General features: G+C 49.2%; 2 protein-coding genes across 4 annotated transcripts in view; one reads left to right on the top strand and one right to left on the bottom strand.

Annotated features, from left to right (window-relative positions):
* Window positions 1-12,116, bottom strand: part of Abcg8 (ATP binding cassette subfamily G member 8) — a 17,230-nt gene extending 5,114 nt beyond the window's left edge. Inside the window, exons 1-8 of one of the 3 annotated variants that reach the window (XM_021149103.2) lie at window positions 11,935-12,116; window positions 8,507-8,611; window positions 6,591-6,747; window positions 3,284-3,522; window positions 2,730-2,862; window positions 2,366-2,635; window positions 251-413; window positions 84-164 (exon numbers count right to left, since the gene is read on the bottom strand). In XM_021149103.2, coding sequence (XP_021004762.1) covers window positions 84-164; window positions 251-413; window positions 2,366-2,635; window positions 2,730-2,862; window positions 3,284-3,522; window positions 6,591-6,747; window positions 8,507-8,611; window positions 11,935-11,997 — 1,211 coding nt within the window. In that variant the 5' untranslated portion in view covers window positions 11,998-12,116. Of the gene's footprint in view, window positions 1-83; window positions 165-250; window positions 414-2,365; window positions 2,636-2,729; window positions 2,863-3,283; window positions 3,523-6,590; window positions 6,748-8,506; window positions 8,612-11,588; window positions 11,866-11,934 lie in introns of those variants that run through there. The other 2 variants (XM_021149104.2, XM_021149106.2) reach the window with 2 other exon arrangements.
* Window positions 12,117-12,186: 70 nt separating this feature from the next.
* The window catches only part of Abcg5 (ATP binding cassette subfamily G member 5), a 23,999-nt gene continuing 17,964 nt past the window's right edge, over window positions 12,187-18,221 (top strand). Inside the window, exons 1-2 of the mRNA XM_021149107.2 lie at window positions 12,187-12,500; window positions 13,102-13,223. Of these exons, the coding sequence (XP_021004766.1) occupies window positions 12,355-12,500; window positions 13,102-13,223 (268 nt within the window). The 5' untranslated portion in view covers window positions 12,187-12,354. The remainder of the gene's footprint in view (window positions 12,501-13,101; window positions 13,224-18,221) is intronic.

Raw genomic sequence — 18,221 nt, 5'->3', positions numbered from 1 at the left:
GAGGAGGAGGAGGAGGAGGAGGAGGAGGAGGAGGGAGGAAAGGTGGAAGGGAGGAAGAGAGGGAGGGAAGGAGGGAGACTTACCGGATCAGGGTGGAAAACTGCTGTATCATCCCGGGCAGCTCAGCAGCAGTCCCACAGTCAGTGTCCTGTGTAAGGGTCAGGCTGTTGGGAACAGTATGTGAATTATGTGATCAGGCTGGCGGCGGGGGGCACCACCGGAGCTTCCCATCGGTGTGGGCTTCCCGTACCTGACTGGGTGGGTGCTTGTGTTGAGTTCCTTTGCCTCAGCTTTCCACAGAAAGTCATCAAAGCCTTGCACTTTTTCTAGGAACAGGGCTGCAAGAGACTGTGCCTTCTCCACAGTGGCCACCTCCCGTTCTTTGCTGCGTCTGTCGATGCTGGTCAAGTCCACTGTAAGCAGAAGATACAAGGCCATAGTCAACCTGGTCCCACCCTCCGAGAAGGGACTATGATGCAATGGTCAGAGCAGAAAGGCGGAGACCTGGTCCTTGGCTCTGGCTGATCTGACCACATATGCAGATGCCTTGAGAGGGCCACAGATCAGAAAGTAGGCAACAGCAGGGGTCCCACCACACCCCACCCACCCCACCCCACCCCCGTTCCCATCACCACAGAGATTCCTAAAGTGGGCAGGTGCCTTCAGAGCCAGATATGTCGTTACAGGCAGATGCTGGCTCTAATTTCAAGTGACCAGGGTGCTGGGCACCAGCCACATCCAGTGCTCACTACCTATGCTAAGCTTTGCCCCAGGAGAGGCTAGGGCAGCCCACCTAACTGGGGACCAGGTGACTGGGGGAATCTGAGAAGATGCCACACCCTGCATGTGCCAGTCCCATCGTGCAGCTGAGAATGGGCTCTGCCCTCCCTCCAACTCCCCCTCAGTGACAGAAAGCACCAGGCCCAGCAGTCAAAGCCCGGGCAGTGCTATCCCCTGGAGACTCCAGGACTGTGCATGGCTGGGCTGTCCTCTCCATCGCTTTCCCTCATCTGTATGCATTGCATGATACAAGAGAAGAGGTTCAAGGGAGGGAGGGGCTATGGACCACACAGGCTCCCACTGTGCAGGCTGTAGCTCAAATGTTACATTTGCTGGGCACCCTGTGTCCCACACGAACAGCTCCTGCACCCCTTATTAGTGACAGCCACCTGCCTTGGGTCTGGTAGACAAGGACTCTACCCCTACTCCATCCAAAGGAAGACAGAAAAGAAGTCTTTGTTTCTGCCGCGGTTACTTGGCTTGGGTCAGCCCTCGCAGGCTCATTCATACTTCCCCTCGTAGCCAGATTGGCGACTGCCCTCTGCCCCCTTATCTGAGGACACTGACCAGAGTGTGACACATGGAAGTCAGGATGTCACCCTGAGCATGAAAGATGGCTTGTATGGGAGTTCACTGAGGGCATGAGTTCAAAGGGCAGGGAAAGGAGCCAGGAGCTTTTCCTCCTGGGACAGCCAAGGATGCTGGGGTGACAGTGTGGGTGGAATGGACCAGAGTCAAGGCTGAGAGCCAGGCTCACCAACGGGAGCCCTGGGCCTGCTCCCACAGTTGCTCTAGAACACAGTAGGGCAGGGATGAGGTTCCTCAGCTCATCTACAAAACCAGACCTGACCTTGACTTGATAGAGACCATGGAGGTTAGCACTTGGCTATCCTAGGAAGCTTCTGGGGTTCCTGGTCGCCTGGAAGACCGGCTACTGCTTCTGCTTTCCTAGGCTCCAGTACACTGGCCACTTGATCAGCATCTGGGCTGATCAAGCATTCAGCACTCTTGATGGGTGTTTCATATGCAGTGGCCTGAAAAGGCCACCGTTCCCCATGAATGAAGCGGTTCATGGTGTTCTTCATGAAAGAGTGAGTACCTGGGACCCCCCCCCCCAAAGTTAAGGCAGTGACCTATCTAGCAGTCTATATTCACATACTCATTGGCCCTGTCCTGGGCCCTCTACCTATGCTACCTGCCTCTGTGGAGCACAAAGGCACACACACACACACACACACATTCTTACAGCCTGCAATAAAGACCACACATGGATCCAAGATCTCCTGGATTATGTACCTGCTCACCCATCTGCAGTCTTCTACCCCTTCCTGTCCTGTCCAGAGGGGCAGTTTGTCAGAAGACTGCAGTACTAGTGCCTTGCATTCGACCCTGGCAAACTGACCAGTTTCCCGTTTTGCATGCTACCAGTTGGTCCCAGCTCCCCCTCTCATCCGGGCATGCATAACAGGGACTCCCCTAGATCTTTTCAGTAAGGATTTTGTGCTTGTTTTGTTTTCTTTTGTTTGGAGGGGGCGTCAGCAAATGTCTGTGCACCAGGTTCCAGGTCCCTGCCTTTACCACTCACCGTAGTAGTCGGCAGGGTTGCTATAGCGAGGACAAGGATGGCCAATGGATGTGAAGTACTGCACCATGTGCTGCGCCGCCCCCAGGTAGATAGGGGTGCCAGATGTCATCAGAAGGACCAGGTCAAATAGCCTGAAGATGTCAGAGCGAGGCTGGTGGAGGGAGATGAGCACCAGCCTGTTGCCTTTGGCCAGGCGGGACAAGGTTGTCACCAGGTTGTGGGCTGTGAAGCTGTCGAGGCCAGAGGTAGGTTCATCCAGAATAAGGATCCCTGGGGATATTGCACAGGGAGCCCAATGACCACGCTGCCGCTGCCGGACAGGTTGTAGGCTCAGGTCCTCGCCCCTCAGGTTCCCAGGCCTCACCTGGGTTCCACAGGAGTTGCACCCCAATGCTCACTCTTCGGCGCTCACCCCCGGACACCCCACGTACATACGTGTTGCCCACTCTGGTGTTGGCGCACTGCCGCAGCCGCAGCTCGGCGATTACGTCTTCCACCTGAGGACAGGCGGAGTGTTACAAGCATCCAGGGGCTGCACAAACTCTCACTTAATGCAAAGGAAGGCTTCTCCACTATATTTTCCAGCAGCATTGTTTGGCGACCCCCACTCTGCTCCCCCCGCCCCCCCCCTCCCGTGACCCCAGGTTTTGAGCAGATTCGCCCTGAAGAGCACACATTGTGGACTGGGAATCAGACCAGATAATTGGCTCCCCACTCACACGAAGCACCAGAAAAACCTTACACAAATAAACACACACACATTATCACCCACTTGACAAGGGAGGGGGGGAAGGGAACTCCTGGGGCTAAGAGCATTGGCTTGTAGGGTGGGTTGGTTTAACTACCCAGCTAGACTGGGTCTTCTGGCAAACCAAGGAAGTCTCAGACACCAGGGACACCAACCAGCCAACTGGTTACCCGTTTGTCACGCTGGGCCTGGGAGAAGGTCCTGGGCAGGCGCATCTGGGCAATGAAAGTCAGGGTCTCTCTGACGGTCAGGTTGGGCAGCAGTTGGTCATGCTGCCGCACATGCGCCACGCACTTCCTCACCAGCTGAGGCGTACTGGGTTGCCCGTTTATCCAAATTTGTCCTGATTTCATCTTGCCACCGTGGCCTCTGCCTGTGATCACGTCAAGTAGTGAGGCTCTCCCGCAGCCTGCAAATCCAGAGATATCCCTGAGGGCAGAGTTTCTGCCGGGCTTGCCCTCAACTACTTCCGGAACTGCTCTTCAGAAGCCACCAAACTCCAGGGAAACCAACGCCGTTCTTAGATTTGGGTGGGACAGTCCAGCAGACACACTGATAAAGAGGTTTCAGATAGGAGACGCTGTAGTCCTTACTGCTACAAGCCTGCTGCTGTCCCTCTCCCACCACTAACCAATGGCTTTCTCCCAAGTTGGCGCTAATTACACTACAAAGTGTAGTAGCTATTTCTTTGGCTGAAAACACTTTGCCAGCATCTCATTCATCATTGGGCTCGGAGGTGGCTTTGTGGGAATGACTAATTTGGAGCATTCAGAGTCTGTCTTTGAAGAACTCAGAACTACAATTTAGCTATTTGGTGGTGACACTAGCCTTTAATCCCAGCCAGCATTCAGGAGGCAGGGGGAACCTTTGAGTTGGAGGCCAGTGTGGTCTACAGAGTGAGTTCCAGGATGGCAAGGGCTACAAAGAGAAACCCTATCTCAAACAAACAAACAAACAAACAACCCCAAAACCAACCAACCAACCAAAACCAACCAACCAAAAACAAAACAAAACCCAAACCCAAAACCCAGAAAAACAAACCAAACAAACAAAAAAACTTACAACCTATTTTGGGAAAAATAATTGGCTTCCAAATATCTATACCCTTCTCTCATTTTTAAAATCAGTGTCTTTTTTCTTCTGCCTTGCAAACAAGCATTATCCCATTATCCACTCCTGAACATCATATTCATGCCTATTGATGCAGAGAAGCGAGCACCGAATCTTGTTTTCAAAAGCACGCCTGTAATTAATTTTGTTGTTTTGTGACAGGGTCTCACTACCCAGCCCTGGCTGCCCTAAAACTCACCATATAGACCAGGCTGGCTCAAATGCAACTGAGGTTGCCCTGTCCCCTGCCCCTGTCTCCCAAGTACTGGGATTAAAGGTGGGCACCACCATACCTGGCTCACCTATAACCAGTTTAACTGTGGATGTGAACTCGCCTCATGCTTGGAGAACACCCTCCCGTGTTCCAAGCTGGAGACAAGAGTCTGTTTGAGTCTCCCAGGCAAGGTGTTGGTTTCCCCACTGTGTAGGGTTTGTTGGAATTAGTAGCTCTTGTCCCCTTTTGTAAACAAGACATATGCCTATAGACAGTCTGTGACAAATTCTCCTTGCCATATGTCACATGCTGCCTGCCATGTCCACAAACCCAAGGACCTTCATATATAATCCCCTTGTTTACTATCCAGGGCTGCCTGCTAGGCATGCCCCACTCAGGAGAGAGAGAGACAGAGAGAGACCCCAGCCCTGCGCCTGTTCGGCCTCAGACACTGACTTTGTGAGTGCTGGAAACTGTGCCAGCACCGCAGGTACCAGGAATCCTCAGTCAGAAGGCAGGAATATCACATTTCCTAAACAAAATTGTGGCCAAAAGCTAGAGGCAGACTGCCTAGCAAAGAGCGCCTGGTGCATTTGGGCAAATACTCTCTGAGGAGCCATGGCACCCAAGAGCCTTGCAATGTGGCCGCCGTCTCCTCACCAGGAATTTCATTAACTTCGAAATCCTTTTGTATGGCCGATTCTACAGAACAAGCTAAATACTTGGAGCAAATGTTTTAGAATAATTTTAAAAATTATTATAATGGCTACTATGCATATTCATATTCTCCCTGTGTGATAGTATTTAAAGTAATTAACATCACAGGACGTATAATGACTAAATCTTTCTAAAAAAGCTTCAAAATTTTCAGTCAAGTAATCTTGAAGCCAAGCAAAGCTAACCCTGACTAACTGGACGTTAGTCAGTGTAAATCCTGCTCTGCCTCTTGGAACTTCACTCTCCTAATTAAAAGTCAGGGTGCTGCTGGCCAGGGGGCCGTATGGATACTTATTCAACAGTATTCGGCATCATGGCTGAATGGTTCCTAGGTCGCCGAGGTGCCCAGAAAAGACAGATCCAAGGAGACAAGCTATCAGACATTATAAATCCAAATATCCTTTGCCTGTTTAGCTCAGCATCGCAGGGTCAGGGCCAGGGACCGAATGAGTATGCATGTTGTTTCAGTTACAAAGTACGGTTACGTTTTGTAGCTTATTTGCTCTTTGGTTAGACAGTAAACAAGTCTATCAGAAGAGTGTGCAAGTTTGGAACAGATGTTCAAAGTGTTGGGCAATTTTCCCTTCTGGAAATGATTAACTAAAAAGTATAAAGTTCTCTAATCCTGCATAAAGGGATCCCGGGATTCATAATCAGATGTAAGTGTAAGATCTGGCGCTAGGCAAATTCCTGCCCTTAGGAGTCTCACTCAACTCTTTTGGAGTTAGTGTTCTCACCTGTCAAGTGTGTGTGTGTGTGTGTGTGTGTGTGTGTGTGTGTGTGTGCGTGTTCTCACAAAGAACATTCTAGAAATATGGAGGACTAGATAGATGATTTAAAAATCTTCTCCCTAAAATGCTTCCAGACGGGAAAGGTATGAGGCAGGATCCAATATGGGAAACCAACCCCATTCTCCAAGCCCCTCTCATCTGCAAGGTTCTGTAATTTCAGATTTGACCTGTGACAGCGACTGCCTGAGACACTTCAAGGATCTGCCTCTTGGCAGGCGGTTGAAGGTTATGCTAGGACTGTGGAGGGGGCAGTGGCAGCTCGGCCCTGCCGAGTCATTGTCTAACCATGACCTGACGCGGGCTGTGCAGGCACCCATGGTTGGGGAAGTCTCTGAAAAGAACATCACGTTCTAAAGCTGCTTGTGTATCGTCTTAGTCCAGTGTGAACTGTAGGCCCGCATGATAGCCAGAGCTGCAGGTGGACTAAACTCTCACTCAGGGGCACAACAGCAGCAAGATCTAGGAGTTGGTGGGTGAGGGAGGGGGCATTTGAACCCAGGTCTATCTGACTGAGAACCTATGCTCTAAGCCATTTTACCATATTACTTTGTTAGTCCAGGGTTCTGCACGCAAGATTCATGGCTGAAGGCTGTTCTGAACCGTAGGGGAGAAAAGCCATTGTCCCCTGACAGCCTCTGTTGGTACCTGAGCTCCCTATGATGGCCAGCATCTGTCCACTCCTCACTTTGAAGCTTAGATTTCGGATGCCCAGCTCACAGGAGTCTTGGCTGCTGTGAGACCTCCAGGGTATCTTGAACTGAGCCAGCTGCTCAAACCAAGGCACCTGAGAGGCGATGTCCACCTGTGGGGAGAGGTTAGCGAGCCCTTGGGAAGCTGAACCATTCAGAGGGCTTCAGCAGTGTCTACTGCGTTTTGTATAACTCCTCTCACAGGAGACACCCCAATGGATACTGATGCATAAGAGACCTTGAGGCATCCCACACCACAGTCGTAACAAACATGGCAGCGAGACCCCACCATCCTGTTCAAGTCTAGAGCTGAGAGGGTGGGTGACCAGAAAGCATGTGAAATATCAGAAAGAAAAAAAAAACCCAGCAAGTGTTTACCAGCTGCAAGTCATTACAATAATCACTTTATATCATTATCCATCTACTGTTCATTGCAAACATATGGTGTGGGCACTATTGTCTGTTTTACTGATCAGTTCAAAGCAGTTAAGGAATGCTCTCAAGCTCGTACCGTTTATAGTGCATGGCAGAGCAGAGAGAGGTTACAAAGTGGCTCGTTCCTTTGTTTAGACTCAGAGGCACAAGAAGGCTGGCTTGGGACTCTGACTTTCACCACCCCACTTGGGCAGCATGTGGTCTACCCCTGGGAAAATGGGGGGTGGGGAATCATTGCATTCTGACAAAGGCATTCTGGGGGCCTTCATGAGGGCCTTCACATTCTACATGTTTTATGAGCAATGGGACAACATATTTTATAAAAATAGACCATAAGTAGGTACATAGATAGATAGATAGATAGATAGATAGATAGATGATAGATTGATAGATGATAGATGGATGTTAGATAATAGATAGATGTTAGATAATATATAGATGATAGGTGGATGGATAGATGTTAGATAATAGATGATAGATGGATGCATAGATGTTAGATGATAGGTAGATAGATGACAGATAGATGATGATAGATCTAAGTGAACGAAATCTCAACAAACTGTCATTTACTTAAGAGCATATTGTTAATTTCCTAGTTTTGATAATTACTATGTAGTTTGCAAGATGTGGACTTCAAGGGAAGCCAGGCAAAAAGTGTGTCTCCACAAACACTGTGTGTTTGCTATGTGTGTTTTCTACAGGTATGTACATGCACATGTGTGTGTAAATGCACCTTGCACATGTGTGTTGAGAGCCCAGCGGTAAATGGCACTTTCTACTTTACTTTTGAGACCTGGTCTCTTGCTGAACCTGTAACTTACAGATTCAGCCAGGCTGAATGACATGAAGTATCCTCTAGACTCTAGGACCACAGACTTGTGCCACCCAGACCAGATTGTCTTCTGTGGGTTCTGGAAATCTGAGCTCAGGCACTTTACTGAGTGAGCCATCTTTACTGAGTGAGCCATCTCCCCAGCCCCTTTGATATCTGTCATCTAATACAGATATATAATACATTCACATATGCCATATATTGTATAGCTATATCATATGTATGTATGTATATACAAACACACATATATTTTATGTATATGATAAACATATAATGTTACAAACATAAAAATATATGTGCATAAATGTACACACACACTATATCTAGATCTAGATCTAGATCTAGATATATAGAGAGAAGGATTTCAACTTTTAAAGTTATGAGTACCAGAGACATCCCCACAGGCCTTCACAGTGAACATTAGCATCCTCACGAGGGGCTCTACCCTTTTCCAAACCTCTAGCTGCAGGTGGGGCTTGCGCCCAGGACAGTCTGAACTTCACCCTTGGGGTTAGAGAACCTACAGAATGGACTCACCCTTCCTTCCCCTGAACATTTTGTTAGCTGCCCACCCTTCTCCCCTGAACCCAGGCACGTGCCCCTACCTGGTAGGTGAGATCTCTGACCTCCAGAGTGTTGGACTGGCCACTGTAGGTGAAATACAGACTGTTGTCACTTTCCGAGGAGAACAAGCTGTCCTGGAGGCCCTGCTGGGAGACATGTAGTCAAGATGTAAAGGTCACGTGCAGAGAGCGCCTTCCCGGGTTCTTATTTCTTTGTGTCGGAAACCATCAGATTTTTCTCTCCGAGTCTTTTGCTTTGAAAGTAAAACTTTTATTTTATTTTGTGTGAATGACTGTTTGTCTGCATGCATGTGCGTGTGCCACACACATACCTGGCACCCTCAGAGGTCAAAAGAGGTCACTGGGTCCTCTGGACCTGGAGTTATGGGTAGTTGTGAACCATCTGTGTGTGATGGGAATGGGGTCCAGGTATTCTCAGGTGCTCTTAATGTTTGAGCATTGCTCCAGCTCCATCCTCTGATCTTTATTAAAAAATAATAATAGCAATGGTATAAACTATGGTCACCCCACTGTGCTTCAGAACACTAGAATTTATGTCTCCCATCTCACTTTGATGCCCAGGATCTGACTGCCAACCATCCTTTCCCCTGTAATATAATTCATCTCTTTGAAGTAGGAATATATTGGAGATCTCTTTTGGGGTGTGTGTGTGTGTGTTGGGGAATCAAATCCATAGCATATACTAGGCCAGTCATGATACTGACAGAACCATAGCACCACATACCGGGTCCCTGGGGTTTCTGGTTTTCAAATCAGTTATCTTTAGGTGAGACCTTAGTTACTTGCGTGGACTAGGAATTTGTCCCTAGATACTTGTACTTGATACAAAGTTTCTTCCATTGGCTTCAGGGGTGGAGGGGCTACTGAGGGAGGAGAGCTCTCAGGTTACTGCGCTAATGTGAAGACCTGGGGGTTTAGACAGACAGAGAGGACAGAGTGGAAGACAGGGATGCAGTTGATTAGTGCCCAGGTCGCCACTCTGACTCACTCAAGCCCACTGACCCCGCCCACACGGAGAGTCTGGGTTTCCAGGAGCCTCACAGACAACTCAGCTTCCGAAAGGAAAAAAAAAATATCCTGTCTGGCTTGTGGATGACTTCTGTTCCATTTTAAAATATTTTCCTTGGCACCCAGGAAGGATTTGTTAGACTCTTCCTGAGGTTTTGACAAATTCTCTCTATTTTTCAAACCCTTAAATATCTATTCGGCTGACACATTAATCAGCACGACTGTCAGAACATCATTTGAATCTGTGACAGGTGACACCCTAAAAAAGTGAAAGCGGGTTTATTTGTAGGTAACTAGTGTGGCTCCTGCTGGGCTACAGTGTAACATCTCCTTGTATTAACTTCTGGTTACATTCCTGAGTCAGAAACACAGACGTGGGAAAATCCAGAGGGCACAAAAAGGGAGAAATGTGCAGAAAACGGTGGTGGCTGGTGGGGACCTATATGGTAAGTCTTTGGCCCAAGGCACGTACCTGGCCCTCTGTTGACCCCTGCAGACACGATCTCATCTGCCTCTGCTAAGAGTCCAGGCTTTCCTATCCCTGTTCCTGTTTGCAGTGTGAGGAGGCTGTAGACCATGGGTCCTGGCGCCCTGGTACTCAGTGCCAGAATTCCCTGTGAGATAGCCCTGATCTCCTCCCTCCTTCCAGGCCATCACTGAGTATGGGCAGTGCCAGTCTCTGTGAAGACCTAACTCGAATATGAGTAGAAAGACAGTGTGGCCACTATGTGAGTTCTTTGTAGAGTGAGATGCTGGGTGGGCAGAGAAGGAGATGGATGGCCACGGCATGGAGCAGAAGCCAGCCAGCTCCTCAAGAAATGCTCAGTTTTCTAAATTTGCATACAGAGATGAGAGGCTGGAAACCATTGGGCAGTTTTTAGCTTGACTGACAACTTTTAAGAATGGAGGCACAGGGCATATCAGTGTCATTGTCCCCCCCCCCTGCCCCCAGCCCTGCAGTTGTCAGAGGCGGGCCATCACAGGGCACCTACAACAGTAGGAGCTCACAGGAGGAACTTGTAGGTGGCAGGACCTAGGCACACTTTTGGATATAGAATTCTGACAGCTCATTGCCTTTTTAGCTGTAATCTGAAGGGCAAAAGCCCCCACCCCCACCCCTGATTTTATATCCTACTCAGGAAGGGAGCATCAAAGACGTAGAAGGAGTTATTTCCTCATAGACTCTGTCTGCCTCATGGGGAATTCTGACAGCAGAGTTAGCTGTTGCTCCTGGTAGTAGGATTGGTCAATCCCAGGCAATCCTGTCTTCCCTAGACCAGGGGACTGAGGCGTCCCTGTTGGACGTGGCCATCCTGTTCTGGTCTTTCTCTCCAGAAAAGTGGGCCGGGTGTAGAAGCTGGGGGGAGGGGGGAGATCTTCTCTGCTTCAAAGCTTGCCCACAACTTGAGTCAAAGGCCATTTATCAAGCAAACGCTTCTCCGGTTAATGAGGTAGGAGGCCTAGGAGCTCCACTTCCTGGCCACCTCGCTGCTCTCTGTCCACCCTGCCTCCCTCCCAGACCATAAGATTGCAAGCACACAATCCTGACACTCCCCAACAAGCGATCATGATCACAGTCAGTGTATTTGTAAACTGCCTGAAACCAACGTGTGGGCATAGAAATATTTTCTTGTAAGAAGAGAAAAAAATAAATCGTGGGCTGGGGGAATGGCTCAGTTGTAGAACATTTGGTTCAACCTCCTGTTACACACACACAAAGAGAGAGAGAGAGAGAGAGAGAGAGAGAGAGAGAGAGAGAGAGAGAGAGAGGAAGGTGGGGGCAGAGGAGGAGGAAGGAAGAAGGAAGAGGAGAAAGAGGACAGTGGCCCTCAGAGGGATTTATGACCTGACTTCCCAGCCGTGAGCCCTGCCCTTTCAGTGAGGTTTCTCTAAGCAGAGCCTCAACTCTACAAGGTAGAGCGATGCCTCAACCCCTCCTTGGCATTTGTTCCTGCTGCCTGCCCTTTCTCTCTGTCTCTCTGTCTGTTGGTCTGTCTGTCCCTGCAGCTTCTCAGCCTCACACAGAGACCTTTGGGCTTCCCCTGGCCTTCTCTCCCCTCTGGTTCTCAGGAAACAACACCGAGGACTAACTTACTACATAAGTATGGCAGCATAGCGATCTGTTGTTACCTCTCCGCTGTCTCTTGACTACCACTGAGATTCTTGATCTGACGGTCACATGGGTCAACGCTCTGTGATGGAATGTCATTTGGAAAACATCAATCCCGGTCATTCACAGGAGCATGCTGTCATGGGGAAGTGACCTCAGAGGTCTCCTGGCTCCTGAGACTGTTCCCCTCAGACCACCAACACTGAGGAGACAGGGCCCTGCCACCCCATTTCCATTCTACTTGAAGTCCTGGTGGTACATTAGGACCAATCCTGTGGTAGGAAAGAAAGGTCAGTCTCACACTGCCTCCACCCTGGCAGAGCTCACTCACCGAAGCATCCTGAAGTACAGTGCCGTTCCACAGCTGGGTCTCATCTTTGGTCTTCTCAGCCATGACCAGTGCTGTTTGTACCCTTTGTGTGGCCTCCCCTGCTGTTGGGCTCTCTCTGTCTTTGCTCCTTAGAGCTGGGGCACCTGAGCCCTCCTCTGTGCCAGCCTTTCTCCCAGCATTCCTCTCTGGCAAACACTCCTATAAACACACTGTGTGTTCTGCCTATTGTCGAGATAAGGACATTCTGGCTAAAGGTACATCAGATAATGGCATCGTTGGCCAAATTGGTGAACTGTTGTCTCACGAGGATTCCAGGGCTGGGTAGGATCGGACAGGGCACTCCCATTGGCTCCTCAGTTAAAGCTGCTCTGGAGCCGGACAGGCCACTAGAAAATTCACTGCGTTTGCTTTCTGCTGGCCATGGGTGAGCTGCCCTTTCTGAGTCCAGAGGGAGCCAGAGGGCCTCACAGCAACAGAGGGTCTCCGAGCTCCCTGGAGCAAGGTTCAGTCACAGGCACGGAGGCTCGGCACAGCTTAGGTGTCCTGCATGTGTCCTACAGCGTCAGGTAAGGGGACCCCACAGCAAAAAGCTAGGCTTCCCATCCTCTCTGATTGCCTTTTCTGAATGGGTGGGTGGGCCTGTGGGCTTTGGGCTGTCTGTCCATCAGATCAGGGTGAAAGTGGACAGTCTGTAACAACAGTGAGTCGCTCCTCCTCCTCCTGCGCAGGGCAGAGCCTGGACATTAAAACATGCCCTGCCTGAAGCCACTTGCTGCTTCTCACCGATTTCTGCTCTCCCCCTTCCTTGACTCGCCCACCACCTGCCCTGTGTAGACAGAGAAGGCTCGGAGAGTAGGGGTGCTGAGGGCACAAAGTGGAATGAACACGGCTGAAAGAATGCAGAGTTCACCTCAAGAATAAAGCAGTGTGCAGGTGTACCATCTCCCAGTCAGAGACCCAGTAATCAGAGCAGCTAACGGGAGGCACCCGCCTTGAGTGGTGGCCAACTTGTCATTACACCTCCAAGGACAACAGAGTGGTACATAAGGCTAAAACAGAGTTGTCAACCTGTCCAGGGGCAACTGGGATGGGGTAGGGCTGGGAGCAGGGGTCTGGCGCCTTCCAGGACCCTACTCTGCCTTTGCCCTTGTGGGATTTCCTTTAAAGCAACCGTGTTGGGCCCTGGTGGAACATCAAAACATGCCAGCAGAAGTGGGACAGGCAAATCCTCAAAGATGTCTCCTTGTACATTGAGAGTGGCCAGATTATGTGCATCTTAGGCAGCTCAGGTAAGTGCCTGGGGGGGGGGGGGGCTCCTGTACTTCTAAGGCAGGCTCTGGGAGGCTTTGGCTCCGTCTAAGCACAATGTTTAAGAAGTAAGTTTAAGTTGTAGAGAGGCAGTCATGCATTTGGCATTTGAATACAATCTGGTGACTTGTCTGGCTGTGAATAGAACCTAGTACCAAAGTAAAATCTTGAGGAAAATCCCTGGAAAGAGTGGAAAGTCCTGCCTAACATGTAAGTGCCTTCTTTGCTTGTTTGATTAACTGTGATGCTAGAGAGCAAACCCAGAGCCTTAGACATGCTCAGTAAGCCCTCTGCCCCAGAGCCTTGGGCAAGCTCAGTAAACCCAAGCTCAGTAAAGCCCCAGCGCCCCAGCCCCAGATGTATTTCCCTCCCTTCCTCCTTCCCATCCTTTCCTTTCCCTTCCCCCTTTCTCCCCTCTTTTTCTTCTTTCCTTCTATCTTTCTTTCTTTTCTTTCCTTCCTTTCTTCCTTTCTTTTCTTTTCTTTTTTTTTCTTTTCTTTTCTTTTCTTTCTTCCTTCCTTCCTTCCTTTCTTTCTTCCTTTCTTCCTTTCTTTCTTACTTTGCATTCTGCTCACTGTCCTTCTCCTGGCCACCCCTCCTGCTTGTTTGATTGACTGTGGTGCAGGGAGGCCTAGGAGAGCTAAGAGCCCAGGTCAGTTGACTCTGTTGAGGGCCCAGGTCAGTTGACTCTGTTGGTCTTCCTGTGGAGTTCCTTCGAAGGCCCCCAATTCTACTTTCAACTGATATTCCCACATCTGGAAAGTTCTTGTCAAGGAGTTGTTAGGCAGGACTTAACTTCTATTCCTGACGCTAGTTGTCTTTTCATTATGATGGTCATCAGACACACAGTTGAGAACAGAGACCACTATAAAAGACCTCATGTTACTATCCAGTCTCACCGAGCACACCAAGCACACCAGGCTTTCTTTGGGCCTCTCTCTTCAGGAGGTAAGCATCACACACACTGCACTGAGCCCACCTGTGTGTATTCCCCGTGTCTCACTCTTCTTTCCAGGTGAGATTTTAACCTTTGAACGTGACTTCCATGTTTGTTTTGTGTTCTTCCACTAACTGTCATTATCCTCTGAGGGGTTTCCTCCTCTGCCCCTGCAAAACCTATAGCTGTAAAGTTTCCTATCTGCAGCAGCTGGGGAGGGGTACACTGGCCCAGAAGAGGGGCTCTGGGTAGCATGCCGCAGTGTTCGCAACACTGGGTTATTCTGAATGCCTCTGCTTAACGATTCTGGCATATTAGACTCACAGAACGCTCTTGACTGAGCAGCACCTTGTAAACAGTCAGCATTTAACTGTCCCCTTGCCTTGTGCTCTCTTAGAAACAGGCAGTGTAAGGCTGTGGGGAGACTCAGGTATGACACTGTTGGGTGTAGCTGAGAGTGAGTCCCACAGCTGTGACAGGAGCTTGTCCTTCCTGTGGAAATGAGAGGCCTGGTGCTCTAGGGAGGATGGAGGGCCACGGGGTGTAGCCCTCTGAATGTAGTTCATGCGGTGTCCAAAGTGGTTCTCACCAGAGAAAGTTGCTATGAAAGAAGGGCTGACACCTGCGTCCCTCTGGCTTCTGTCTTATCATGCGGCAGCTCGGAACCTGTTGACTCACAATGACACCTACCGTGGTGCTGTGCAGCCAGAAGGCCAGACACATGAGGCTAGCCCATTTGAATGTTAAGTCTCCAAGACTGTGGGTCAACACACACACAGACCACACACACACATACAGACCACACACACACAGACCACACACACACAGACCACACACACACACACACACACACACACACAGATACACAAACTGACACACACTGAGATAGACTAACAGACACATACACAGAGATAGACAGACAGACAGACAGACACACACACACACACACACATCTATGATTACTCTGCCTTGGGCGTCCAGTCTCGGGAGTTTTCCTATAGCAATACAAAACAGATTTCTAGCCTCAGATTAAATCCATGAGTATCCATCCAAGCACAACTATATGACAATAGATGAAGAATAAATGAAATAATAACAACAATAATAAGCAACAGTTAATTTGCTGACTGTCTTAGTCTAATTAGGTTTCTGTAAGAACAGAATCATATGGTGAAAAGAATCACTAGGTGACTTATGAGCAAGAGTGTGGATTCCTCAGACTTCAAGAGACTGACAGCCAAGACCAAAGGCCTGACAGAGCTGTCTGTGGTGAGGGCTGGGTACTAGCTGTTTGTCACTGTGGGCAAAACACTTGGCATAAATGGTTTAAAGAAGGACAGATGTGTTTTGGCTCACGCTTTCTAAGAGTTCAGCCCATCACAGTGAGAGGCAAGCAGAACGCTTATATCATGATGGATGATAAGCTTAGAGAGGAGTCAGGAAGGGTGGGAACAAGATACATCCAAGGAGCACCCCCCGAGGAGCACCCCCCGAGGAGCACCCCCCGAGGAGCACCCCCGAGGAGCACTACAGTGATCTACTTCTTCCAGCTAGTCACCCCCTCCTAAAGTTCCCAGAATTCCCACAAGCAGCACCAGCAACTGGGGATCTAAGAGGCTGGGGGCGGGGGGGGGGGCACATTTTATATTCAAGTTACAGCCGCTGGCTTCTCCAGAACTGGTATTTTCTGGCTCTAATCTCACATAATGGAAGAGTTGTGGGATTTCTCCCAAGTCTCTTACATTTTTAGTTAATTAATTAAATTACTTTGTGTGTGTGTGTATGTGCAGGGGCTTGTGTTTGTGAAGGCCTGCAATCAACCTAGGTGTCTTCTTTTTTGTGCTTGTATTTTGTTTGTGGGTAGATGTGAGTGTGTGTGTGTGTGTGTGTGGTTTTTTGTTTTGATTCCTTTCCTCTTTCTTTCTTTCTTTCTTTCTTTCTTTCTTTCTTTCTTTCTTTCTTTCTTTCTTTCTTTCTTTCTTTCTTTTCAGCCCTGGCTGGTCTGGAAGTTGCTATGTAGACCCAACCTGCTCTCTCAAACTCAGAGCTCTACCTGTTTCTGCCTCCAGATTTCTGGGCTTAAAGTTATGTGCTGCCACTATTGGCTTCCCATCTTGTTTTCTGAGACAAAGTCTATGAGTTCTACCTGGAACTTACTGATTCGGCAAGGCTGCTGGGAAGCCAGTGAGCCCCAGAGACCCTCCTGTTTCTGCCTCTGTGGTGCCAGGATTACAAGTGTCACTATGCTGGCTTTGTTTACTGGGGTTTTAATGCTCATCTTCACGCTTGGACAATGAGCAGTTTTCCAACTGAACCATCTCCCTGACCCTCAGGCTCTTTCCTAAGTACACTAACTTCAGTTGTGAGGGCAATGTCTTATCAGCTTCCAATATACTTCATAATTCTGCTTCAGTCACCTTGTGTGTGACTAAGAATCTACCTCCTAGGCTGCCATACTTATGTAGTAAGTTAGTCCTTGGCGTTGTTTCGTGAGAACCAGAGGGGAGAGAAGGCCAGGGGGAAGCCCAAAGGTCTCTGTGTGAGGCTGAGAAGCTGCAGGGACAGACAGACCAACAGACAGAGAGACAGAGAGAAAGGGCAGGCAGCAGGAACAAATGCCAAGGAGGGGTTGAGGCATCGCTCTACCTTGTAGAGTTGAGGCTCTGCTTAGAGAAACCTCACTGAAAGGGCAGGGCTCACGGCTGGGAAGTCAGGTCATAAATCCCTCTGAGGGCCACTGTCCTCTTTCTCCTCTTCCTTCTTCCTTCCTCCTTCTCTGCCCCCACCTCTTCCTCTCTCTCTCTCTCTCTCTCTCTCTCTCTCTCTCTCTCTCTCTCTCTCTCTCTCTCTCTCTCTCTCTCTCTCTTTGTGTGTGTGTAACAGGAGGTTGAACCAAATGTTCTACAACTGAGCCATTCCCCCAGCCCACGATTTATTTTTTTCTCTTATTACAAGAAAATATTTCTATGCCCACACGTTGGTTTCAGGCAGTTTACAAATACACTGACTGTGATAATGAGTCTTTTCTGCAGCGAGGCAGTTGAGCTAACACCCATAAATACAGGTGGGGAGACGACAACTGCTAAAGTTTCCCCACATGAACTACACTCTTAATGTCACTGGAAAACAATTGCAAACAGCCTCCCCAATATGCGTGGGCGGAAGAGCCACGGAGTGAGTCTCGTGAACAGCGAGGTGTAATAAACAGTGTATTATCAACATTTACAGGTTACAAACCACCATTGAAGACATCTGGAAGCCCATTCCTTTAAAGGAGGCACTTGTTCTCCTTTCTGCTCCACACGACCCGCACATGCGTGCTAACTCCCGAGTTCGGTCAGACATGGTTTAGACACAATGGTGGTTGCTGTAGGGACTTATCTTTGGACCCCTCAAAGCAAAAGCAGTTTCTACAAAATGCTTGGATAGAAGATCTTCTGTCTGGCCCTGTGTGAGCGGCTCAGCCTGGCAGAATTCCCTTCAGAGCCTCCTGCCTGTGTTCTTGTTAGTAAGTCTGGTTAGCTAGCAGGAATCACCAGGAAAAGTCTGCCCTGTCTCTAGGGGTTCTGGGACCCAGGCTAACCTGTGTATGATGTGACCTTGGGGAAACAAAACAAAACAAAACAGAGATGCATGTTCCTCTGTCACCTCAAGGTCCAGGCAGCTGCTTTTCTAGAACTCTGCGTTTGGGGTAGCAGGGGTAGCAACTGGCTGGCTGTAGCCAAGGCTCTGGGTACAGGCTGAGGTTGCTTTCGCCAAAGGCTGCTAAGCCAGTGTCCCTCACACTCTAACACTCGTGGAAACTTGTTAAAAATCTGAGTCACAGTCAGTAGACCTGTGAGTCTCCATTTCAGGGTCTCAGACCACAAGTCAGAAGAGTCAGAAGGCTATAGCAAGGCCATGTAGATTCATGCAGAGCTTGACAGGCTTAGGGGATCACAAAAAGCAATTTATGTCCTAGGCCAAATGCTTCCAACAGCCCTCCCCCGGGGTCTCTCTCTCTCTCTCTCTCTCTCACACACACACACACACACACACACAC

The sequence above is a fragment of the Mus caroli genome, chromosome 17, assembly GCF_900094665.2.
Source record: "Mus caroli chromosome 17, CAROLI_EIJ_v1.1, whole genome shotgun sequence".
Lineage (NCBI taxonomy): Eukaryota > Metazoa > Chordata > Mammalia > Rodentia > Muridae > Mus > Mus caroli.
The sequence above is the reverse complement of the archived record's forward strand: the minus strand, read 5'-3'. Positions and strand labels throughout refer to the sequence as shown.